We start from the raw sequence: 27,250 nt of genomic DNA, 5'->3' as shown, positions 1-27,250 counted from the left end.
AATACAGATGTGCTGATCATGATTATACCGTCAGTTTCTCTTTAGCTTTGATAATATCTGTAACATCTGCCTCTCTTGAGACTTGTTTATTGTGAATTTAGGTGATCTGTGTTCTGAGGTCTATGTTTGAAAGTTAGGATCACATAGTTACCTAGATTGTTTATAACTGATAGTCTTAGTTCTGATTTAGCATTGTTAAACAGATTATTCACTTTGGTAGCTTCGCAAAAAAAATTCTTGAACAGAATTTACAGTTGTGACTTCAGTTTCAATCTATTGCTGTTTATTATTATCATTTTGGTAACTCGGCTAGTTTGCTTTTGCTTGTTTTTTGTAACCTAGGGTGACATTTACATAGATTTATAGCAATTACATATGCACAAAACAGAGCTTGATAGATGCATACATAATTTACAACGGAAAAGCTGAGACTTATATTGTAAAAACAAAAAACTTGAAGGATAAATGTGTACACCTTTGTGGAAAATGGGCACATTTTTCAGTAGATTGCTTATGAATACTATCCACCTGCATGAACACTGACTGCACCTCCTAAGCATTCAATGAAGGCTTTTACCACAGACATGTACATGGTTGGCTTTTCATATGAAACAGTTTAATGCTTTAAGTTAAATTCATCTATCATGTGTATACCTCTGCTAGGAAGATGTAGTGAACTCCTCTCAGTTTCAGGAGTATTGGAGGAGGACCTCTAAGGAGAGGCATGCTTTTTGGTAGATTTTCAGTAGATCTAATCACCTAACCTTAGAAGGTTAGGTGAAGGTTAGGAGATTAGTCCCTGGCTCTAAAGATGACTAGTCACCTTATATTTTCTCAATCATATTTGAAAACTTTTAACTGACTTGCTGGGCTGCATTAAACTAACAGGCAGACCACTGTATCCAGGTCTAAGTGTAGAGCAAGGAGCATACCTGCCCTGGTGCAGTGGTAACTGTCTCTGACAGATTCCTAGGAGGGGAAGAGACCGCTTGAACACATACTGATTCCACAATAATAAGTTACTGTGTTATTATTGTTTTTAATTCAGTGATTTGACACACTGGAAAGTCATAAAGCCTTCACAAACTTTACAAGCTTGTTGACAAGTAGGTTGCGTTCGAAACTCGAGCACTACGGCAGGACTTGTGAACAGTAAAATGCCACTAAACCAATAGGAATACAAATTCAATCGAGTCCATCAAAACCAGTCAGCATTGTGATATGTAAAGCCTGCATACACACAGGCTTATGGGATTATTATTTGCATGAGATTATTATTTGCCATGCATCATTTTTACCTTTGGTGCACATCTTGTAGTATGGACTTTACCCACAGATTTTCAAATAAAGCCCCTGATGAAGAGGAACAGCATGTTTACCTGCTGGTGTCAGCGCTCTTGGCCCTTGCTCCACCTCCTGCCCTGCGAGAGCCACTGGAGGAGGAGGAGCCCAGTGAATCGGACGATGAACTACTGATGCTATCACTATCTTGGCCCCGCCCCCAAGATGTTGCTGCCCAGCCACCCCGGAGCGGCCGCCGGCTAAGGGTGGGGGAACTGTCTGAGGTCGTCTCTGGAGCACTACTGTCGATACTCGCCATACCTGTCCAAACAACAGGTTCATCCAATCATGTTTTGTATCCAAAATGTGAATACTGGTTCACTTTTAACATGAGGCTGTTTCATTGTCAAGTCTAGTACACAAAAATGTGTGACACCCATTAAATATAGTACATATATGAGCCTGGCTTAACGATCTGTAGTGCCTGTCCGAAAATATGGATAAGTTGTTTCTCCAAACAAGGGAGGCAGTATTTTGTGGGAACAAGTGTGTACCTGTGTGTTTCTTCTTCTGCCGGACAGGTGAACCCCAGCAGCGTTGGCTGTATCCACATCGCAGCCCCAGTGCCAGCCGACTAGGCACTGTAGTCTCAAGCTTAAATGGAGCTGTTTCATTCTGCTGGTCATTTGAGGATGGAGGCCCATCTGAAACTGGAAGGACAGAAAATTACATTTATCAGAAATCCAGTAAATCAAATATCAGAAGATTACCCCATATGTGGTTCTATGGGTTCAGGTCAGATGAGTCACTAGCCAATCAAGCATAGTAATACCATGGTCAGCAAACCATTTAGTAATAGTTTTGGCCCTGTGGGTAGGTGCTAAATCCTACTAGAGTGATGAAATTGGCATCTTCATAAAGGTTGTCAGCAGATGAAAGCATGAAGTTCTCTAAAATTTTCTTGTAGATGCTGTGTTGACTTTGGAATTGATAAAACACTGTGAATCAACAGCAACAGATGACATGGCACCAAAGTCATCACAGACTGCAGAAATGTCATACTGGACTGTAAACACCTTGGATTCTGTGTCTCTCCACTCTTTGTCCAGACTTTAGGTCACTGACTTCCAAATGACATGCAAAATGTACTTTTATCTGAAAAGAGGACTTTGGGCACTGAGCAACAGTCCAGTTCTTTTTGTCATTAGTCCAAGTAAGATATAAGATGTTTCGGTTAGTAATTCATAAGGTCTGTACCTTACTATGCTAAGCGCTGTGAGATGACATATGTTGTGAATCTGCGCTAAATAAACAACACTTGAAATATTTCACTTTATGTGTGATAAGTTTAGAATATACCACATTTTTGCTTTCTTAAATAACTGATGGAAAATAATAAACTTTTTTTTTCTTACAGTGTTTTAATTTTAATGCAAAAGCACATTTGTCAACCAAAAATAGAACATACATTGTACAGAAACCTAACTGCATAGTGAGAACATGCCAAGTCAAATAACGGTTTGACAATGAAGCTACGGCGGATGTTCTACATTACAAAAAGACAAGAGACAGCGTGGTGGAAGTGGAATTTCTCACCATGCTCTCTGTTCTCAGCAGTACTCTCCCCTGCTGGACTGTTCTGCACTGGGTTCAGTTCAGCGTGAGGAGCCACCTCCTCTCCAGTAGGTGCCACAGCAGAGGAAGAGCTTGAGGAGGAGGCCGCCAAATTGCTTGCAGGAGAAGATGAGGTCGCATGTTTGGAGACACCCCCTGTAGCTCCGGTCACCCCACTGTGGCTGGTGGCAGTATGCTTAGATGGGCTGCGCTGACTCCCAGCTGCTGGCTTGCTCGAGTAGAAGGAGCTGAGAGTCTGGGGCTTGTGGGTCTGACTTTCCCTGTCCAACAACTTATCCAGTATCTAACAGATGGAGGAGCATAGGAAAGAGAGAACACAGGAGGTAAGAAAACCAAAAACAGTTAATGTACACTGTATGTGTGAGAATCAGAATCAGTGTATACACATTCCTTTATTTGTTGAGGTTTTATAGAGTAAATGTAAGTCTATTTTACTCATCTTCTTTGGAAACTATGAAGAGCATACAATAATATGTTTCTGCAACTGGTTCATCTTCAGTTGAATGTTGTTCACCTCTCAGTCCAGGAAAAGAAATTTGAAAACAGTAACACGCAGATAGCAGCAGGAGAGTACAAATCTAGCTGAAATGAGCAGCCAACCACATGCTTATACCCACAGCTTACAGACGGTGAGTCAGAAAAGTTAAATCTTATAACTGCTTTAACCCTTTGATGCGCAGTGTGGGTTAGGAGATAGCCATTTTGCATTAGATTTGGGTCACTTTTGACCCATGTTGTGCATCAAAGGGATAACTGAATTTGTAGCCACTAGAGGGCAGCAATGGAATCTGTACATATTATCACCATTGTTCCCAACGTTTCTTTATTGATAAGGAATGAATACATTAATCAATATTTGTGTGAATGTGTCACTGTTTTCCAATTGAAGTCCTTAAACGAGATCTTCTAAAACCATAGAAGGGACAGGCAGTGAAATGCAAGAGCATTACATTATTATAATTGATAGGATTAATTTCTTAATAGGCAGATGCCTATGCAAACATTCAGCAGTCAAAGAACAACATTAGCCTCAATTTTGACTCAAGTTTATGTTACTTTTGTAGTCTGTCCATGGAACACATGCATGTCCTTTTAGCTCTGTTTTGGTCGTCACCTGCTCCTGAAGAAAATATTGATCTCTTCAGCTGTGGGTTTATGGTTCTTACATTCCCTTTTTCACCAGTGGAACTCATTTACCGGTGAATATAGTAATATTTGTGTACTGTAAAAGGGTCTTTGTGTTATTTCTATGTTAAGTTTTTTACAATAATGAAAATCAAATGTGTAAACATAGAGTTTGACTCTTGTAACCCTAACACTTGTACACATCAAAATGGTGATAACCTTTTTTGTCACAAAAAACATCTGAAATGGTTGGCGTTTTACTGCAAATTCTAGGGATGTAACTGTGTATGTATTGGTCATGGACTTTTCAGTGTACAGGGGGTCCTCGACTTATGTCGGAGTTCCGTTCCTACAGCCTGACGTAAGTTGATTGTTGCCACAAGTTGGAACTCTACCGAAAATGGAAACAAAGCCATTATGTGCATCACGATATCGATCAGTTCTTCGGAAAAGTCATGAATACCAATGACTTTTATGCATGTATGAGTCAGCTCTCCTTTTTCTTTGAAGCACCGGCATCAGAAGAGTCTGACTTACGCTTGGGAGCCATAATAAAGGACAAAAAGTTAGTGAATGTAGCATAATCCAAGGTGGCGTATAACTGGCGAATGTAAACAAAGCTGTCTTATAGTGGCACGTGACGATGTATTCATCCGCTTGACAAATAGTTCCATGTAACCGCTTCCGACGTAACAACGAAACACCATAGGTTGAGGACGTCGTAAACCAAGGACACCCTGTATATCGTTTAGTTCGGTATGATATTTCTTTCGTTCAGCTAACTCTGTGAGCCAAACAATTGCTGTCACAGGTGAAAGCACAAGTTCAACCCAGAACGTTTTGGCAATGTGCCAGTTGTTGGCCACCAGGTGAAGCATGCTAGCAGGTTTAGTCTAGAAAGCTACACATTAAGTGGGAGGTTCAATTAGCTTTCCTGCACAGTCAGAACCTGCTACTTCTCTGTTCACAGGTCAGTGAACTCACGATCATGTAGAGCTCACACATTTGTAAATAACAAGCCGCAGTCACTTCTGTGACAATTCCAATGAAGCTGTGACTGCAGCTGAGATTGTAGTGCTGGCTTTAATGGTCAATTTAACTTCACTCTGAGTATGTTTCCGTTGTCTTAATGAAAATTTTGAGAGCAAACAAGTCAGAGTTATTTCCTTTTTACAGTTTGAAGCATTAAAGTGCCTTAATTGCTCTAGTAACATATACCAATAAGCCACTACATTATGACAACTGACAGGTGAAGCGAAAAACATCGATCATCTTGTCATAATGCAATGTTCTGCTGGGAAACCTTGAGTCCTGACATTCATGTGGATGTTTGACATATACCACTTACCTAAACATTGCAGTCAAGCAACCCCCCAACCCCACACCCCGCATGACAACAGCAGTCCTTGATGCCAGTTACCACCATCAGCAGGACAATGCATCCTGACACACCGCAAAAACTGCTCTGGAGTGGACCAGGGAACACAACAGAGGTAAGGTGTTCACCCGGATTCCACACTCCACAGATCCAAATCTTATTGAGCATCCGTGAGATGTGCCAGGATAAGCCTGATCTAGGAAGGTCCCACCCTGCAACCCACAGGACCCATAGAATTCACCGCCACCATCCCGATGCCACAGGACATCCCCAGAGGTCCTGTGTCTATGCCCCACTGGGTCAGAGGAGTTTTAGCAGCATAAAGGAGACCAACACAATATTAGGTAGGTGGTCATAATGTTATATTAAATGGATATTTTGTTTAATTAAACGAAAGAGAAGTTATATATCTTATTTGTTTTCTTTGTTGTGCACAAAATAACTACCAAAGCTGTGGCTCATACCAAACCATGAATTTTATGTACAGTTACACATCTCCTTCTTTCCAATGTGTCCATAATGACAATAAACACATTTCATTTTCAATGTGGTCAGATAGCAAATCTGAAGATCCAGTTCTGACAGAAAACAACTGGGCCTTACCTTCTTGAGCTTGCTCTGGTCATCCTTGTAAGTGATCATGAGAGCAAGAGCCAGATCACCCTTCACCCGTCTAGTTCCTTCACACAGCAGAGGATGCTCTGCCTCACTAACTGTGGTCTTCATACCTGCAGAGGTTGGAAATAAGAGGAAGGAAACAGATGGAAGTTTGTGGGAGACCATGAACGGTGCATACAAAGACAGGATATGAGAGAATTGATTAGGATAGGAAAGGAGCTATTGACAAACACTGACAGAATCTTATTCACACACAAATGCAAGAAAAAGAACACATTTACCAAGTGCGGCAACAGCAGCCTCAAAGCCCAGCTCTTCATCCCCGGGCATCTCATTGTTACGGTTGCGGCTGGGGGGACGGGAACCCGTTGGGGACACAACTGCACAAACAATATGGAGACAAGTGACAGGGATGTTAATTCTTGAAGTTCTCATTTATAAGATCTTAATTTAGGCCTCAAAAATAATATTTCTTCTGTCGTTCTGTGTTGTCACTCAAATTCAGGCAGGCAGTACATGTTAGTAAGTAGACAGCTAAAACACAAATGTCTGGTTTAACACTGCTTAAACAAAGGAACTCAATAAAGTTATAATACTTTAGTTGATTATTAAATCAGATTTTATTGTATGGAAAGATAACTAATCTTAGCATCATTTGTATTGATTTATAAAACTTGTTTGACATCTCAAGTGGCCTTGTGGCTAACATATACAATCACAATTTAACTATTTTGGCTTATCAGATCCCTCTGAATCCCATATGGAATCTGAACTCTAAATAAGCCATAAATGCAAAAAAAAAAAAAAAAAAGAACGAAAAAAAACACTTTAAATTAAAGAAAATAATTGTTTTTTTTACATAGAGTATTAGGCCAATCCTAAAAGTAGATTAAATATTTAGATTATATTTAGATTTACAATGTTGAACTCCAACAAACAATAATTATTGCTTACCTGGGGTACACAGTACATCAAAGATGAAGCTGGCCAACATAAGAGGCAGCACAGGTCGGTAATCACAAAAGTTTCCATCCCTAAGCTGCTCGGCTCGCTCTCTAATAGTTGACATCTCCACCAGACCAAGAGGAATCTTTTTCAACAGTGCCACCACCTCCGACTCCTGGTAGGCCAACTTCACCTGGTTTCATCAATACATGTAGTTAATATGTGTGGTACACCTTTGTGTCTTCACATCATATACCCTAGATAATAAAAGTTACGTTACATTTCTCATTTTCATCTTAAACTAAATCAGGGTTCCCACTCTTTCCCTGAAATTATTTTCCAGGACTTTTCCAGGACATCTTCAGCCGGTACAGACACATGTTATCACGTCATACACTAATACATTCCCGTTCCCCTTTAAAGTGTTCTTTACTACAGTTGTAACTTGCATTTACCCAGATTGTTTCTATATTTGTTACTCAGACATTTGATGTGCAGTCTATGGCTATAATTTATGAATGAAAAATAATTACGACAAATGTATCATAGAATAATGCAAACACGCCCACAGATTACAACGTAGGACTTCACCAGCATGACAAACTGGAGTTACAGTGTTCAATTGGGTAATTCCCAACTCAACTTTCTCTTCTCTCTTACTTTCTCTGGTGCAATTCATTTAAAAATATTTGTATAGAGTCACGCATGACTCTTTAGAGCTGACAAACCCATGTTGCCAACATCAAACGACTTTTTGGAAAACTTGCAGTATGCCCTTTGTATATCTCCTGACACGTCTCCTAGCCATTCCCTGAACTGGGGGTCTTCCATCCACTCACTTCTGACTTTGGACTGTCTTCCTGACATTGTCACTCACTCCTGTAATAAGAGGACAACACACATTTGAAACTGTCTCTTACTGCCCATTTTTGTTGTTTAATCAACCTGTCAAGCCCACTGAATTGCATTTGATTTATTTAAGTTAGAAAATAAAGTCAAATTAACTGATTAATAGCTGTAATGCTAATTTAGCCATGTTAAATCACATTCATTTATGCTAACAGTGGAAATAAGAAATACCAGGGGTCAGGGATCAAGCAGCAATTTTAAAACCGAAGGTGTTCTAAGATGCCACCCTGCCCATCCCCCGCCGCTGCTGCCGTCACCACCGCTTAAACCAGTTCGAATCAAATTACGCACTATTTCCCTATTTATGTTTTTTTTATTCCATTTGGACTTCATGAAATGCTTCTTTGGTCGAAAAATGAGTATATGTGTGTAATTTACATTAAGATAATGTGTTTTTCCTCAACCTCTTAGCCCATATGGAGCCTAATATGGCTCTGCTGGCCTACTGGAGAATTTAAGATAAGATAAGATAAAGTTCTTTATTTCTCCCCACTCCAGGGGAAATTTACATTGTTACAGCAGTTTTATTTACAATATATACAAGGGTGGCAAAATTTTTAACAGAAAAAATAAAAATAAAAATAAAGTTTAAAAGTGCAAAGATGTGCAGTGCAAGAATGTCTGTGCAAATTTTATGGTTTGGGGTGGTAATGATATAGTCCAGTTTATGTTAACATCAGCCAGTGATGCTGATGTTGTAAAGTCTTATAGCAGATGGGATGAAGGACCTGCGATAGCGCTCTTTCTTACAGGGTGGATGTCTCAGTCTGCTGCTGAAGGAGCTGCTTAAAGACCCCACAGTGTCATGCAGTGGGTGAGAGGGATTGTCCATGATGGATGTGAGCTTTGACAACATCCTCCTCTCACCCACCTCCTCTATGGAGTCCAGGGAACAGTCCAGGACAGAACCGCAATGCAAAAATATGGACAAAAATGTCACAATGTGCTCCAACTGTAACAAAATGTGCCCAGAAAATGACAGAACGAAGCCAAAATGTGCCCTTAATATGACAAAATGTATTTTAACATGCCCAGGAAATTCCAAAATGAACCTGAAAAATACCAAAATGTGCTCGTAGTATGCCAATATATACCTTAAATGTTCAAAAATGTTATCAGATTATAAAAAAATTGACTCAAAAATATGCCAAAATATTCCCCCTACTGTTCCAAAGATAAAAATATGCCCTAAATATGCCATATACAGAATATGCCCAAATGTAGCTTCATTTGCTGATCAGGGTTTAAGAAGGTAAAGTTTGGTTCAGTGAGGAAAAAATGTGCACAAAGACATGTAAACAGTAGCCAGGACAATTCACCCTCGGGTTCAACTGGTCCTGGTCTCCCCTAGTTCCAACGTTTACAACCTTGTTTATTGAGAACCTTTGCCTCTGATATTCTGTGTAGTGTCTGCAGACTGACATGTTGATGGTTTACTCTGTAGTAATTGGATATGTTTGCTTATTAGCGTGCGCACGCTAAATTCACGTTCCCGTGTCTGCAACTCTACTACCCACTGAGACGTAGGAGGTGTAGTGAGCAATGTCACCGTGATGTCACCATCATATGGAGGCGGACAGTCCACTACAGAGATGTCATGTATCTGTTTTGACTGGCGTCATTGACTGAAAGTTTGATTCCAGACATGAAGCGCTCAGCTGCACCTCAACTGTTGTGGGAAGATGTAGTTTATGCGGACGCCACCACACACCTCTGCAGTGAGGGGGATGAAATGATGTTTAAGTGCGGGTGTCGCAACACCCACATACCCCCGGGGTGCTACGCCCATGCTAGCGGTGCAATTGAACATGTCATAGTTCCAGTCTTCTCATTGTAAGGGTGCCCCTCTTCCCTGTGGTCTCTTTGCGCAATATCACTCTGTTGACAACTACTTTCACTGGAAATTAACGAGATGAAGTCGACATGAAAAGTCGTGGATCTCTCTAATTTCTTCTCTCATCTATCTGTGCACATAGTAATACAACAGAATTCCTAATGTTTTCATTCACTTATTTTTGTCAGACAATAAAACAAGTGTGAAATACTGAGTGAAACGTGGCCCATTAAGATTACCTATTAAACTCCCGCTGTGCTGAAATCAGAGATGTGTTGCATCTCGCAGCGCACAGCCAACTCAGTGACTGACACGCCCACTAGAACTCTCCTCTGCCTGTCACTCAGCGGAGGACAGAGAGGAGCCTGTGGCCGCCCACGAGAGAGAAAACTCTCACATTCGTGGACCAACACTAGCGACACTTTTCAACTTACAGTCACTAGTTTTATCTCTAGGCGATAAGTCCTTAACAGGGTCTGAAAAGTCGCCAAATGTAGCGACACAGTCAATTGGAAGAACTGGGTTGCAGAACTGCTCGAAGCGGAAATGCAAATTTGATTGGCTGGTAGCGTCACGTGGGGCGCTGCGCCGGCTAGAAGCACAGAAGCACTATGCCTCAATGTTGCCCAGAAGGGGACAACAGACATGCATGCGCATAACTTTTAACCGGATTGCATTGACAGGGGGAGGATAAATACACTATATTATCAAAGGTATTCGCTCACCTGCCTTGACTCGCATATGAACGTAAGTGACATCCCATTCCTAATCCATAGGGTTCAATATGACGTCAGTCCACCCTTTGCAGCTATAACAGCTTCAACTCTTCTGGGAAGGCTGTCCACAAGGTTTAGGAGTGTGTTTATGGGAATTTTTCACCATTCTTCCAGAAGCGCATTTGTGAGGTCACACATTGATGTTGGACGAGAAGGTCTGGCTCCCAGTCTCCGCTCTAATTCATCCCAAAGGTGTTCTATCGGGTTGAGGTCAGGACTCTGCGGAGGCCAGTCAAGTTCATCCACACCAGACTCTGTCATCCATGTCTTTATGGACCTTGCTTTGTGCACTGGTGCACAGTCATGTTGGAAGAGGAAGGGGCCAGCTCCAAACTGTTCCCACAAAGTTGAGAGCATGGAATTGTCCAAAATGTCTTGGTATGCTTAAGCATTCAGAGTTCCTTTCACTGGAACTAAGGGGCCAAGCCCAGCTACTGAAAAACAACCCCACACCATAATCCCCCCTCCACCAAACTTTACACTTGGCACAATGCAGTCCGACAAGTATCGTTCTCCTGGCAACCGCCAAACCCAGACTCGTCCATCAGGTTGCCAGATGGAGAAGCGCGATTCGTCACTCCAGAGAACGCGTCTCCACTGCTCTAGAGTCCAGTGGCGGCGCGCTTTACACCACTGCATCCCACGCTTTGCATCGCACTTGGTAATGTATGGTTTGGACGCAGCTGCTTGGCCATTATGAAGCTGTCTGCGCACTGTTCTTGAGCTAATCTGAAGGCCACATGAAGTTTGAAGGTCTGTAGCGATTGACTCTGCAGAAAGTTGGCCACCTCTTGGCACTATGCGCCTCAGCATCCGCTGACCCCGCTCTGTCAGTTTACGTGGCCTACCACTTGGTGGCTGTGTTGCTGTTGTTCCCACACACTTCCACTTTCTTATAATACAGCTGACAGTTGACTGTCGAATATTTAGCAGCGAGAAAATGTCACGACTGGATTTGTTGCGCAGGTGGCATCCTATCACAGTTCCACGCTGGAATTCACTGAGCTCCTGAGAGCGACCCATTCTTTCACAAATGTTTGTAAAAGCAGTCTGCAGCCCAGGTGCTTGATTTTATACATCTGTGGCCATGGAAGTGATTGGAACACCTGATTCTGATTATCTGGATGGGTGAGCGAATATTTTTGCCAATATAGTGTATTTTTCCAAGGTAAGTTAACCGTTTCCAGGACATTTGACCCTTTTTCTCATTTTCCATCTGTTTTCCATGACTGGAAAATTGGTCAATCATTTTCCAGGTTTTCCAGGACGCATGGGAACCCTGTAAATTTCTGACATTCGGTGAGAAAAGTAATTGCCTGTGTTTTTCAATTTCCAAAGGCTGAGCAAGCAATCATAAGATGGAACCATTCATATCTGACCAGCAATCTTTTCTGTATATCATTTATTATTTTTCTAACTCTCTCCCAATTTGTATCACTGTACTGTTCTTTTCAATTTATTTATTGTTTATTATGTATTTCCATCCTGATGTGCACCTCTTCAGTTGCAGCTCTACATAATGATCATAGATCACAAAGTATGATCAAAGTCCCTCAGGAGAAAGCAGATCCTGCCTACTAATGCTAATGCTGCTAATGACTGGTGCAACACTTTTTATGAAACTATTTACTGATAACAGATTTAAAAATATAACTCTACAAGCTTTGCAACTAGTGTTTAGGATTTTTCAAGTACCTATGCATACAGACTGTGTGTGTGTGTATGTGTGTGTGTGTGCATGTGTGTGTGTGTGCGTGTGTGTGTTGTGTAAGTTTAGCAGACCTCCAGAGCTTTCGTAGACGCCGGTGGTCTCTGGAGTTCCAGGGAGAACATGCCGGTGCTGAAAGCCAGGTTGTGGAGCTCTAGTCGCTCACTAAGGACAGTGAGGAGGAAGGCGGCTTTTGACAGTGTGTTAGTGGCTACCTGTGTCTGACGGCTGGTTGACACCTTGCTCTTCTTACCCTAAATCCAACAAACAGATAAATAACATAAAAATTATCAGAAGATGAAACAACACTTCACTTCAGATAGGCAGATTCATATGTAAAATGTCTTAATTTTTTTCAGTAGATAATATTTGTTGCTCACTTATACAATGGTACAGAAACTGTGCCAATATAAAAGTATCTGGTGGCTTTCCTTTATAAGCCAATGCTTATTAACCAACTAAACAGTTGACGGTTATGACAGACTGAGACTGTACAACAGAGGACAGATGAGATGTTAGAAAACATAAGAGAAAATGTTCCAAAGTGGTGGGATTTGTGACTGTACTTACCTTAGTCTGTGGCTGCTCCACTTTCAGGTCTGGAGGGTTGGCCAACAGGTCTCTGGCCAGTTCCACAGCCAGGCGGCATGCCTCATTACTGTAACCATGAGCATGCAGGGCTTCAGCACATGCAAAGAGCACCTGTATGTGAACAAACACACACAGCAAAAGTGCATCAATAAGAGGGGCACTAAGCTTGCATATCCGTGCTGCTGAATTTTTGGGCAATAGCATTAAACTCACCTGAGTGTTCACACAAGAAAACATTTTAAGACATTGTCCAAGACATGCCCAGAGGTGGGTAGAGTAGCCAAAAATTGTACTCAAGTAAGAATAATGTTACTTCAAAATAATATCACTCAAGTAGAAGTAAAAAGTAGTCATCCAAAAAATTACTCAAGTAAGAGTAAAAAAGTAATGAGGACAATCCATTCTTTTTTGAAAGACTTTTTCTTACTGTAGCCAACTTGGAGGGACTCGACATTATTGGAGGAGACTTTAACTGTGCACCCCGACCCGGTACTGGACAGATCAATCCAAACAGATACAACTCATATGCGAACCAGGAAAACATTGACCAATTATATGAAAGACTTAAAATTGATTGTAACCTGGAGGACACAAAAACCTAAAGACAGGGAATATTCTTGCTATTCAAGCTTATACAAAACCCTTTCGCGCATTGATTACTTTTTAATTTCATTTGAATTACTGACTAAAGTTAAAAAATGTTGGTACAGTAGCAACGTAATCAGTGATCACGCAACAGCATCTATGGAGATTGATGTGGGTAGGATTATGCAATTTTCAAGATGGAGATTGCAAGTTCAATTTTTAAAAGACCCAACTTCTGTTAAATATGTAGAAAAATGTATTGATAATTATTTTGAACTAAACACAGATGAAACTACGGCTGGCATCAGGTGGGAAGCATTCAAAGCATACATAAGGGGAGAAATTATTAGCTATACAAGCTCCAAGACCAAACAGCTTAACCAGGAACTGCGAACATTAGAAAATCAAATTTAAAAAGCTGAGACCGAAATACACAATAATTATGATTCTGTAAAATTGCATAATTTGTCAATCATGAGAGCTAAATACGATAGAGTGTCTTCAGATAGAGTAGCTAGAAGTTTAATGTGGACTATCAAGACACCCACAATTATGGTGCTCAGTACCATTTGTTCATTTATTATTGAATCTCTTTTTCTTTTGTGTTGGTTTGGTTTTCTTTTTTTTCAAATTTTTATTTTATTTTTTATTGATGGACAGTTAGTAGTTGGGCATAACACACCACCTTACAATCTTTAATTGCAATAGCAACGCCTGTTATTTTCTATCCCTGTTCATCCTGTTCGTCCTGTTCGTCCTGTCCAGTCTTTGTTTCCCCCACACATCACTGAGGTGTAGCACTGCCCTCCCTGGCTCATAATAGGGAATTCTAATAAAGAATATCTGCTTAGCTTTCAGGGAGGGCCGGTGATGGTCACACACATGCACTAAATATTAAAATATTTGGCTGCAAGACTAAAATATGCATCAATCTCATATAATGTTGACTCCCCTTTTGTGGAGTTAAACAATGAGAACAAATGCAGACAAAAAAAAGAAAAAAATAAATAAATAAATAAAAATCAGCATTCCCAATTTAATTAGATTAATTGAGTATTTTGGGGAATTTTCTGGATACAAAATTAACAACACAAAATCAGTACTAATGTTCCTTAACAAAGAAGAAAGACATAACCCCAAAGTAAACACTCCATTTATGGCAACTACTGAAGGATTTAAATATCTTGGTGTTAAAGTCACCCCTGAACTAACGGACATAATCCCAACAAACTATGACCCCCTGATAGAAAAAAACTGCAGAAATACTGGACCAATGGTCTACACTACCAATATCAATGATTGAACGAATGAATTTAATCAAAATGACAGTCTTACCACAATACTTATACTACTTTCAAATGCTTCCTTTGCCACTACCAATAACATTCCATGACAAGATCAACAAATTATTTTGCAGGTTCATTTGGAATGGTAGAAGAGAAAGACTACGTCTCGAAATATTGTACTTGCCTTATGAGAGGGGAGGGCTGCAACTTCCTAACCTCAGGTGGTACTATATGGCTGCACAACTAGCCTCAGCATCATACTATTTCTGTACAACAAAACCTCCAGCCTGGGTAAGCATTGACCAAGAATCCACTTCAGGGTTACCACTTAATTTGTATTTGTACTCTTCAGACATTAGGGCATTAAGAAAATGCACGAAAAATCCCTTTCTCAGGAATACTATCTTGATGTGGCATGTAAATATTTAAGCTACATACCAATAATCTCTCAATTCACTTCTATTTGGGGAAATGAACGGTTTACTCCAGGTAATAAAGATGGAGGATTCAGATTATGGAACAAGAAAGGAGTGCAGAAAATAATGGACCTTTATCAAGATGTGGTTCTGCTTTCTTTTGAAGCTTTATGTCAGAGATACCAACTTCCAAAAAAAGCACTTTTTTAAATACTTGCAGTTAAAAAGTTACATGTTATTGAGGAATAAACAAATAATGTGTCCACCACCTCTATCAGAACTGGAGGAAATAACAATTTCTGACATAGGAGGGAAGGGCTGTGTTTCTAAATATTATAATTTATTAGTTGCACATAGTACTGAAACAACTATAGATAAGCTAAATACATGAAAAATAGACATGCAGGAGGAAATGGATGAGGAAGACTGGGATGAAGCTTGTTTAAAGGCACAGAAACAAACAAATACAAGGTTTATACTGCAGTATAAATGGTTAATGAGAGTGTACATAACTCCTGCCATGCTCCATCATATCTCAGCAAAAATCCCAGACACTTGTTCTAAATGTTTAAATGAAAAGGGCACTCTATTTCATTGTTTATGGAAATGTAAACACATTAAAAAATTCTGGTAAGATATCTTCAAATGTCTATCAGAAATGTTTTAAATTAATGTACCCCTAAGTGCCTAACTGTGCATACTTGGAATATACCCAGAGGACTTTCCATTTACATCAAACCAGACACAAATGTTGGTTTTTGGACTCCTGCAGGCCAGGCGAGCCATTGCACTCTGTTGGAAAAGTATGGACGCTCCTACATTGGGAATGTGGACAAAGGAACTGCTGAGTTGCATTGGACTAGAAGGACTGACATATATCACCAAGGGCAAAGGAAAAGACTTCAATAAACTCTGGGAACCATACATGGCCATGTTGACAGAGGGGAACATGAGACCTGCTTAAAATAATGTCTCTCTGGCACAGTTTTCAGCGACATTTACTTTTATTGAATTGTATTTTATATGTTTCATTTTGATATTTTGATTCAAATTATTTACTTACCTAATTTATAACTATTGATTTCTACATTTGTTTATTTACTTAACCTTTATTTATTTACTGATTTTTATTCTTTTATTTTGTTTATTTTATTATTTTCTTTTGTTATACTAACAAATTGTTGAATGATATGAGCTACAATGGTGCAATGTGTGGGTGTTTGCATATATGTGTTCTGTTGTTAATTTACAAAAATCTGACAATAAAGATATTGTAGAAAAAAAGAGTAAAAAGTATTTGGTGAAAAGACTACTAAAGTACTGAGTAACTGCTTGATTGTAATGTCTGATTTATTTTTTAGAAATTATGTGATCAGACAGACAAAAATGTAAAATAATGTGCAAATTCTGGCATTTCCAAATAATAAAATGAAAAAATAGCAAAAATGAACAACAGCTTTACAAAATGACAAGTTAAGGCACAAGAAACACAAATTTCCAAATCTCAGTTTTTCACACCATAAAGCTTTTGAAACAAATACCTGGAGTAAGGCAACATTTTTATGTTTGAACAGTTCAAACTACTTCCAGTGACAAGATATACTGTATACTGTATTTCACACGCCCCCCTTCCATCCCCCCGCCGCATCATGCGGACCTATCAAGCCTGACGTCACACTTCACTTCGCCCGTGTTAGTAAACAGAAGGCAAAAGCTGAAGACATCCATGCTAATGCTATGCTAATGTTTTCGGACTCCGAAGCAAGATCACATTTCTCGAAAATGCACTCGTTTTTTTTCATTCTTTGTCTGCTACATGTGTAGAGTTTGTGCCGCTATGCTGCCAGAGTTCATATGTGGTCATGTGAACGCAGGGCGAAGTCTGGTGAAACGGAGTCACGTGATTATTGTTGCTTCGTCTGATTGGTGAAACACAGATCCACTGGGGGCATCTCTCCGGCAAAATAAAGCCGATCTAATGTGGTAAATAAAAAGTAACAGGTCGACAAGTCGAGTGTAGCCCAGTGTAACGGAGTAAGAGTAGCGTTTCTTCTTCACAAATCTACTCAAGTAAAAGTAAAAAGTATGGCAGAGTAAAATTACTTTCAGACATACTTTTTAAAAAAAAAGTTACTCAAGTAAATGTAACGGCGTAAATGTAACTCGTTATTACCCACCTCTGGACATGCCCGAAAACATAACATTTTTCCTAAGATGTTTTGAAACACTGCTACAAGCACATAAGCAAGCAACATGCAGTCAGATCAATTTTAAACACATGAAGTTACAGTCAATTATGTAAACCTATAAATGAAAAAATGTTTTTAAGAGAAACTCCATCTTTTTTATATATATACACACACACACACACACACACACACACACACACACACACTAATCATACGATAAAAATAACCCAAACAAACAAAAAAATCAGAGTCCAGAGCCACGATCATAACATTATAACAGAAACCTTCCCAGCAACAGCAAATTAACATTTATAAATCTGTATTCGTATTTTTTTTCTGAACAGGTACCATTAGAAACATTTTTCTTTTATCAGGAAGCAGCAGAAACAGTCTATGTGTCGGGGACTATTGCCCTTGTGTATGGGTCCCCCGCTAGTGTGCAGAATGAGGCTTATACATGCCATCATTTGTTGCAATTCTAAGAACTTTCTTAAGGCTGACATCTTCCACAATACTAATCTGAAAGCAGTCTAGCATTATAGCAGTATAGCTAACTACTTCGTTGTGGCATTTGTTAGCCTGCCTGTCTTGTTTTAGTTTTTCTCTATTTCTCCCACACGCTGCATCCAACCAGTCTGCCGAAGCGTCCCTCCACTGCTAGTTTGGGTGAGATGTGACGACGCCTATTACAAGAACTGATCAACATCCAGGCCTCCTGTGAACCATAGTTAGTCTGTATGTGTATTCAGAGCCAGTGAGCAATGGACCTTTACAAAAATAACTAGAAAAGCACTCAGAGAGCATAGTAGTCCACCAAGGCTGCTCAGTTGACGTATCATTTCCGACGGAAGAAATCTTTAATAAAAAATGACCTTGCGCTGAGCACAAGCATGTGTTATGCATGTGCATGTTATGTATGAATACCAAATTGCATGTAAATTACTCTTATAAAAGTCTGTTGAGCAGTTCATCACTTTTGGCAAACCTTTGTTTTGCTACTGTTAAAATAACCATTCCTTCCATGCTTTTATTTTGAAGATGTATTTTTAATGTTGCAGGCTTTTATTTTGTCACCATTCCAGCAGCACAGGAAGCGATTCTGTAAGAACCGGTTTCTTGATATGACGAAGACACTACCAAAAAGTCAGAAAATTCAAATAAAGATGAAAGACAACGGTTACATGCTGTTGATGTCTAGCAAAGGATGTGTCTAAACTTAGAAGCACCTAGCTACAACGGGGACAAGGTCTTACCGTGAAGAAAGGAGTGAAGGACAGAAAGGTGAATTTGTGTTCAAAATAAGGCTGACGGCTGAACTTAACGTGTCTGGCTGGGGTTTGCTACATTGCGTGACCTAAATATGTAGCGGGCGGCAGGAATTGATGGGACTCAGAAACAGCCCACAGTTTAATCATTTGTTCCTTGTCTGATTTCCAACTGATAAATCACATTCAATTTGTAGTAGGACCGCAATCATGTGATCGTCAGTGGGTAACTGACACAGTGTTCACATCGTGGTTACAGCGACACTGTGCCAGCTGCTATATCTCCCAATGGGAAATCTTTAACAAAGCTGTGGATCCAGAATATAAACCGCATCTCTGCCAAAATCTAATCACTTGGTCCTTGTGTCATTTCTGACCTTCTCTGAAAATTTTATCCAAATCTGTTGCTCCCTTTTTCAGTAATGTTTCACACAGACAGACAGACAGATTCACAAACGTACGCCGATCGTCACATAACTCCGCCCGTTCCTTGGCAGAGTAAAAATTAAAATGGACTTAAAGTTACCTGTATTCAACCAGCAAGGGTTTTTTTGGACTGGAAATGACTAGGGCTGGACCCGAATATCCAAATATCTGAATATTCGGTCCTGACGGTGGTATCCGGATAATAATTTTGAGATCCGAATATTCGCCCCGCTCAAAGTCCAGACTTGAATCCTACTGAACCGATCTGGGATTGATTGAATTCGAAAATAGGTTGCACAAAAGTTTTATCCAAAGCAAGTGTCTGGGAACAGCTAGAAATTATCTGGAACTCAATAACAAATGAGACAAAAAAAAAACAAAACAATTGCAGTAAGAATGCAAGCTGTTATCAGGGTCAAACGAGGTCATACAAAATATCAAGATTTTTGGTAAATAGATGTGAACAAGGACTATTGTTCCAGTTTGCTATTTGCCTAATAAATTACAATACAATTTTTGATTCACTGATTGGCTTTCAGTGATTGGCTGGTACTCATGACATGTAACAACCCATCATACAGTATTGTAGGCGGCTGCAAACAGAGAGAGCCCACTTCATCAGAACCAAAACAGCACATTTAATTTATTTTGTAATAATCAGTCAATAAAAACAGCAACAGAGCCTTTCTTTCTCACCTCCATGCGTCCCTCTTGCTCAAGCGGTCTGATCCCTGCAAAGATGTCTGGCTCGTCCTCCTGGTGGTTGTCTACCAGCTGTCGGTCTGCTCCTTCCTCTGAGGCAGCACTCAGGTAATACGCCTGATAGTCATCCTCACCTACAGCCTCTCCTTCAACAGCTCCACCTGCTGCCTCTGCTCCATGGTTAACTGGTCCACCTACAGCAGCAGCTCCGCTTCCTGCTGCTGCTCCACTAGATGCCACCTCTCTGTGGCCACGTGAAGGCTTAGCAGATGTTTGTGTGCTGGTGCCTGATCTTGCTGTCATTGTGGAAGTGGAAGGCTGGTTACTGCCAGCCGAGTCTACGTCTTCATCTCTATTTTGGATAGGCTCCACCTCCTCCTCTGCTTCTGTTTCTGCAGTGCTGGGCATGTCCATAACAACCACCACAGTTTCCTTGGATGGGAAGCATTGTGGAGCAGGTTGTACAGCAGTAAGTGCAGCTGAGGCATGACTGACACGCTTTGTTTCAAAAATTTTGCTTCCTCCACTGCTACTGTTGTACTTGCGTGAGTCTCGGAGCAGTGGACTTGGAGAAGGCAGCATCTCTGGTGGCGGGGGGAGGAACTCAAAAGTGTTGCTGGCCTCAGCCCCGAGAGCCAGGTTGCAGCCATCATCCAGGCTGAGCTCAGCCAGATCAGGTTCCAGGGAGCTGTCCTCACTACTCGTTCTCCGCTTGGCACTAGCATGCTTGCTACTTCCTAACCCTCCACTTCCTCCAGGACCTCCAACAGATGCTCCCTTCACTCCTCCCTGTGTAAGCTTCAGCTTCCCTCCAGATGAGGAGCCTGGCCCTTTGTACATGCACTTCCCTCCTCCATCCTCTAGGGACAGCGAGACACTTCCTCCCAGACGGACAAGCACCCCACCTCCTCCACTCACTGAGAGACCTTTCCTCTTGTTCAGAATGGTCTCCTTTGGTCGCACTGCAACCTCCTGTAGTGACGTGTGACCGCTTCCTCTTCCTTTATAGTCTCCAGCTCCACCATCAACTCTACCTCCTCCCACTGATTCAGAAAATTCACTACCACCTGCTGCAACAGCAGCTTTGACTCCTCTCTGGTACTGCACTGCCCTGGACCAGCAGAATGTGGCACTCTTCTTATCTGCACAGCAGTAGGTGATACCATCCAGTGGGTAGGCCACCTCCCAGTTGAAATAGCAGGACTCCACAGCAGGCTTGAAGCCCTGAAACAGTTTATCCAAGGACTTGCGATGTTGTCCCCGCTTCACAATCTCTATAACTTTAAGGTGCCACTGCTTCAACTGGCTGGCCAATTCCATACGCCTAGAAGAGAGCATACACAGCCTTTCTTTTTCAGTTTTTACTATTTTGCGTATTAAATATGTTGTCTAATAACATCACTAGGTGATAAAAGCTGATATTACAAAACTTTACCAAGGGATGTATCAAAATTAATGGCAAAATTCTGTGACAGTTTAATTAGTTCCTAAGCAGTATGTAGCCTGGTGTCAATGGCCTGACCTGCAAGGGCTCATAGTGGGGTCAAGCACTGCCAGCCTCCACAGAACCACCATCTCATCACACATGCTGGCACAGGCATGAGCCGCCACCTCCGACTGACCATTGCTGCGCCCAGTGTGCCCACTGGCACTGCTGTGGGATGCTGACGTCCGAACACTATACCACCAGCTGATGATCTGAACACACACAGAAAAAATGGTAATATGTGAGTCAAAGAATGTATGGTGTGTACCAAGTACTTACTGTAACCTTTGTTACTTATGCAGATCATAGTCATATGAAGGGGATAGTACAAAGATTGATGAATGTAAGGCAGAATAAAAAAATCACAAGTGTGAGTTCTACCCAGAAACCTTAAGCTGTAAGCCATTAGCAAGTTGGCAAAACTCTATGCTATGCTTCACTCAAGTTGATGTGCAGAAATTTTTTTGTTACTCCGCCAAGGAATGCCGCAGAGCTATTTGACAATTGGTGTATGTTTGTCCGTCTGTTTGTGTGTCTGTTAGCAACATTACTCAAAAACAGAGTAACGGATTCGGATGAAATTTTCAGGGAAGGTCAGAAATGACACAAGGACCATCTGATTAGATTTTGGCAGTGATGCGGCTCATAGTCTGGATCCACAGATTTGTTAAAGATTTCCATATTATTGCGAGATAGAAGCACAGCGTCACTGTAACTACGACAACAAGTGAGCACGATGCCAGCTGCCTGCTGATGATCACATAATTGTGATCCTACTACAAATCCACCACTGTAGACTTATCGGGAGAAACTATATGACTGAGCAGCCTTGGCAGAGTGCTGCGCTCTCTGAGTGCTATTCTTGCTTATAATGCTGTACTGACCCATGACTCCTAAATTTTCTACCGTCACATGCCTATTACCAGTATAGCATAGCACAATAACATGCTCCTTACATGTCTGCACTATTCTCTTTGCTGCTGCAACATCGCAAATTTCTCCACTGTGGGATTGATAAAGGCTTATCTTATGTTATGAATTCAGACCTGTCCTGGTATATAACCTCTATAATTATTACAAACCTGTATATTCTAAAATAGTACTTCATGTAGTCGGTAAGATCTAAGAAAGAATTTTAATTGTGCTCATGCGCGCGTGCGTGTGTGATGAAGGAGTAACTAAGAGTACCTAGTATTGGTAGACATGCAATATTGTAAGGACTCAAACAGGATCTGAGGCAAAAACAGTGAATGGGATATTTCTACTTTTGGCTATTTTAGCATTTGCAATATTTCCCCAGGTGCAATTTTCTTTGAGATTTTAAAGCATTGTCCAAGGTTAGCAAAAATTACAATAAAGATATCAAAATGTAATACATCTCTAAATGTAAGGAATATTCCATATGTACTAGGTGGGTTAAGTCTACTGCCATGTGTACAGGAATATTATTTTATATTCTCACTACTGTTAACTCCTACATTAAAACAGATTATCTAATTTCTGTGGTTTTTAATTTTTCCAGTGCTTTACTTTCAGCAGCTGGAGCTCACTTCATGTCACACTATACCTGTTCGTAGGTGAGGCACTGTTCAGTGAGGATCTCAAGCAGTGGAGCAGCATTGCTGTCTCTTCTCTTAAACATCTCCCGGACAATGGACAGAAGGTTCCAAATGCCTTCTGGCTCTCGACCTCTTAGAGGTCGTAGCAAGCACGCCCACTCAGCAGCTGCTGGCGGCTCCGTAGACGACAGGTACATAGAGTTTACATCACTGTGAACAACACATACACAAACACCATTAATGCTTTCCCAAGTAACACTGAGGTGCATCAATGAAGAAGAAAGAGGAGTTAAAACAGAGTTCAGATATAAAATCAACTAAAATTGCTAATCAAAATGGAGAAACATATATCTAGTACATGTGATTTTTTCAGTTTTTATCTGGATAACCTGGAGACTTACGGCACATAGGTACCCACTATATTATAACAAATATTCCTTTAGCCATCTTTCATTGTCATTCAATTAACAAACTACCACATCTGTTTACTTTGGGGATTTTTCCAACATAGGCCTGAGGTGTAATATTCACACCATATCTACAGAGTGGAGTGTATATTTGAAAGAGGTTAGGAAAGACCTCAAGTACACAGCCTGTCATTTAAGCATGTTTCTGTTAAAGCCTATGAGACATAAAATCAAAAACATTAAGTAAAATCATGTAAGACAAGTAGTGTGTACCTGAAAACAACAGGTGAAGGTCCACAGAATTTGTGTAGCGTCTTTTTGATGTTATCGCTAAGGGTCGACTCATCCAGATACCAGGTGCTCTGATCAGATGCTGAAGGGCCTGCTGTTGGATCTATATAACACACACAGTAGACTCATATAGTACTAATTCAACATTCCTCTGACCAAGGCATCCACAGAAAATCTACCCAATCACGAAAGGTAGAAATTGGCGATTTTTCTATTTTTATTGAAGGAGTATCCTATTCTTGTCACAGTGCTCCAAGCAGATAAAGTGTAAAGTCACAGTGGTATAAAAGAAAAAATCGCTTTTTTCCCTATTACAACACAGTAAGTCTGAACTTTTCTTTCCATTTCCTTTTTATGTGCTGACCAATCATTACTTCAACAAAAAAACACTCCTCTCTCCACCTCCCCTGCTCACAAGAGACGTCACAAGAACTGATTCTTTAATACTGAGCTGATGGCAAATGGCTCTGGAAAGTTTGGAGGCTGTTCAGCACCTTGAGTTCTTGATCACATTCCTGGAGTTGCTCTTGAGCAGTGTTTGGGATCTGAGAGTGCTGGTGCGATATGTGTGGGTGGATGAGGGTGGATGTGTGTCTACTAGGTCTGCAACAATGTTTAAGAGGTGATACATGTCAAACATCCACGTGAATGCCAGGACTCAAGGTTTCCCAGCAGCACATTGCACTGGAACAACATGATCGATGTTATTCACTTCATCTGACAGTTGTTTTAATGTTGTGGCTGATGTGTTACAGCTGTGTGATGCTCTTAACGTTAGCAGGTTACTATCATTACCATTTAGTATTTCAAAACATATTGTGTGCCTGTGTTTGGTGCAGAGGAAAAACACTCAAACTGAGTCAGCACAGCTCGACTGCTTGCTGTTGCTCACAGCACGGCCCAGCGCAACTGACACTCACTATGCAAAGACCCCATCTTATTTTCAGATAAAAGGTTGAAATAAACGACTTTAACTTCGACTGTGGTTGTAATATCAGAAAGCTCATATCTGCATGACTCAAGTTTGTTCTGTGATTATATGTTAGGAACAAAATGCTTCCGTACCTGGAGCTCCACAAACAGTGTTGATAGCAGTAGATTGTGAGGAGAGCAACTCATCCAGCAGCCGCTGGGCTGTGGGTAGGATCTGGAAATATAACAAACTTTCTTTGTCATATACTGTATATGACATGAGCCACATAGAAATAATATACATTTTGTTGAATAGCTTGGTTTATTAACAGAACAACTGGTTCATTATATGAAAATTACCTGCTGCGGCAACTCACTGATGAGGTACTGGGCAAACTTTTGGAGCTGGTCCCTTTGCAGCCTGGACAAAGACTCAGAGACTGGAGCCCTCAGACAGACTGCTGAGGCCTACACACATGGGAATCAAATTGGAAACTCATTACTGGCAGCATTTGCATCCATGTCGTATGTGCTCTCACCACTCACCTATTATTGTTGGGTTTCTAGCCAGTGCACATTTTTTAACATAAAAGAGAAGGCATGTCACAATCATGGTATATCATGCTCTGTTCGGGCAGCAGGGCCACTAGTCCTTTTCAGGAAACCCTCTAACAATTAAAAAAAAAAAAAAAAAAAAAAAAAAAGCAGAACCTAATGTCATATCTACTAAAAACGTACTACCGTCTGATAATGTTAAAAATGTGTACTTAATTGAAAGCGCAATGAAAAATAATTACATAATAACTTGACCAATAGTATAATGTGCTGATTGATATTATAATAACACTTTAACCAATAATGTAACACCTTCCAGGTGGGTCAGGCAAACATGACAAGAAGTTAGCACGAACTTGCAAGTAGTAAAAATGTAGCCTAAAGCCTACAACTCTGTCTTTATGTCCCATCAAACTTTTTGTTTTTTATGGAGGGAGAAAATCGCAGTGCAGGTTTGTTGGTACTGCCTAGGTATTTTCAACTTAGCTCCCTTGTAGATCCACCTAAAAACTGATTGGCTATTTAGTATCATTCACTTCAGAAGGAACAGTGACAATGTCAACTGATATACAGTACTGTCATTTTAACACAAGAAGCAAGTGTCATAAGATGTAAGTATGTCATTTGACCTCTATGCCACTTGACACAGGGAATGATTTCAAATTGACACTGAAAGTGACACAATGACTGGAACAAACATTTATATTCAACATGCATGCTTATGCCTGGTGTGATGTAGACAGAGAGAGACATGATCACTGAAAGCTGTTTTTTTGGAAAATGGTACAGAGAATGAAAGTACGGTTCAGGGACCGGTACCTGATATGAGGTCTCCAGTGCTGATCAGGTGCTTATCTAAGCTGGAATTTTGGATACTTACGATATTGTGGAAAGCCTCTGAGTTTCTGCCAAAGTGCATATGGCTGTATGTTGCTCAAAGTCTGCACCTTAACTTATCAGTCACTCTTTCAATATCAAGTGTTTATGACATTTGTAAAACACAAAATGTATACCTCTTGACTAAAAGTGATCATAGTATTAAATTATCTGTCAAAAGCTACATTTTTGTAAACATTTTTGGCAAAAAAAAAAAACAAAACAAAAAAACACTCACCTAAAAGGTATCAGTCCAGGCAAATTGCCACCCTCCCTGAGCCTGGTTCTACTGGAGGTATTTTTTTTGTCTTCCCTAGTAAAGGACAGTTTTGTTTCCCTTCACACTGCCACCATTTTTTTGTTCAAGGGGACTCCAAAGAAAACTTTGGTTTTGTTGGTTTTCTCTGTATACATTTTGTAATGTCTTCACCTTCGCTTCAACTTATTACCTTGAGATGACATATGTTGTGAATTGGCGCTACATAAAAAAATATTTAACTGCACTGAATGGAATTTGTAGTTTAAAAAGATATATCATCACCTTGCTTATTTTGTCTGACCAATAATCTTATAAAATTCCTTCATGTAGACAAACTTACATTATGGATCCTGAAAAGGCAGAGTGCCACCACATGGGCACACCATTTGGCTCCGGCGCCGCAGGTACAGCTGCAAGAGGTGATACGGCAGCGGTCAAACATGACTGCCACATTGTAGGCCCCTTTAGACTGACCGGACTGGCTGGAAACGACTGTAGCACTGAGATGGAAGCCTGGTAAAAGAGACACAGCCAGAGAAGGCAATAGGAATGGGTTGGGCAAGGAAACAAGTACACTTTCTTTGCTCCATACTGCTCCATATTTAACACACTCAGTTTAAATGAAAATGGAAAGACGACTGCTTAACCTACCAATCTGCAGGGGGTCTTTGACAGCTCTGATCCTATACAGCTGCTCTCCACGTTGGAATTCATCTGGACTCCCGTTAGCCAGGCAGGAATATAACCTTTAACAGGGTGAAAGAAAACTCAGTTTTAAACTTGAGGTTTATTATTTATTCATTTCTTGGTCATCCACGCAGCAGCCTGAGACAAAGGGAGAGAAAGACCACCAATAAGAACAGGAGGGGCAAGTGGCAAATGCCATGATTTTTGAAGGGGAAAAACGTAAATACAGACCTCTGACATGTAAAAACTTTGGGTATTCTCCTAAGTTTATAGTCAGTACTTGTATGGTAGATATCAAAGTTTGTAAACATGTTCAAAAATCCAGTATTAAGTCCTTCTACACTTAATATAAGACTTTTTTTAACACTCTTCTTGCAGACTACTTCAAGTTCTGAGATAATTTCAGGCAATCCTGCACAGAGTATGCAAAAGTGTTACATTAAAATCTGACTGCTTGGACCCTTTTCAGAGCACAGCACTGACAATAATAAACAAAAACAAGAAACTACTACAATCATTTATAGATGTCTAGAAGTTTTTTTTTTCTCA

At 40.5% G+C, this 27,250-nt stretch overlaps 1 protein-coding gene across 2 annotated transcripts in view; it reads right to left on the bottom strand.

Moving 5' to 3' along the window:
* Positions 1-27,250, bottom strand: part of zswim8 (zinc finger, SWIM-type containing 8) — a 54,297-nt gene that overhangs the window by 9,411 nt on the left and 17,636 nt on the right. For both annotated transcript variants that reach the window (XM_035944728.2, XM_023262805.3), the window contains exons 3-18: positions 26,666-26,760; positions 26,355-26,527; positions 24,685-24,792; positions 24,478-24,559; positions 23,395-23,515; positions 22,723-22,924; positions 21,192-21,367; positions 19,664-20,993; positions 12,780-12,911; positions 12,284-12,463; positions 6,992-7,175; positions 6,319-6,417; positions 6,023-6,147; positions 2,878-3,199; positions 1,836-1,991; positions 1,380-1,602 (exon numbers count right to left, since the gene is read on the bottom strand). In XM_035944728.2, the coding sequence (XP_035800621.2) occupies positions 1,380-1,602; positions 1,836-1,991; positions 2,878-3,199; positions 6,023-6,147; positions 6,319-6,417; positions 6,992-7,175; positions 12,284-12,463; positions 12,780-12,911; positions 19,664-20,993; positions 21,192-21,367; positions 22,723-22,924; positions 23,395-23,515; positions 24,478-24,559; positions 24,685-24,792; positions 26,355-26,527; positions 26,666-26,760 (3,708 nt within the window). The remainder of the gene's footprint in view (positions 1-1,379; positions 1,603-1,835; positions 1,992-2,877; positions 3,200-6,022; positions 6,148-6,318; positions 6,418-6,991; positions 7,176-12,283; positions 12,464-12,779; positions 12,912-19,663; positions 20,994-21,191; positions 21,368-22,722; positions 22,925-23,394; positions 23,516-24,477; positions 24,560-24,684; positions 24,793-26,354; positions 26,528-26,665; positions 26,761-27,250) is intronic.

This window comes from Amphiprion ocellaris, chromosome 16 (genome assembly GCF_022539595.1).
Source record: "Amphiprion ocellaris isolate individual 3 ecotype Okinawa chromosome 16, ASM2253959v1, whole genome shotgun sequence".
Lineage (NCBI taxonomy): Eukaryota > Metazoa > Chordata > Actinopteri > Pomacentridae > Amphiprion > Amphiprion ocellaris.
The sequence above is the reverse complement of the archived record's forward strand: the minus strand, read 5'-3'. Positions and strand labels throughout refer to the sequence as shown.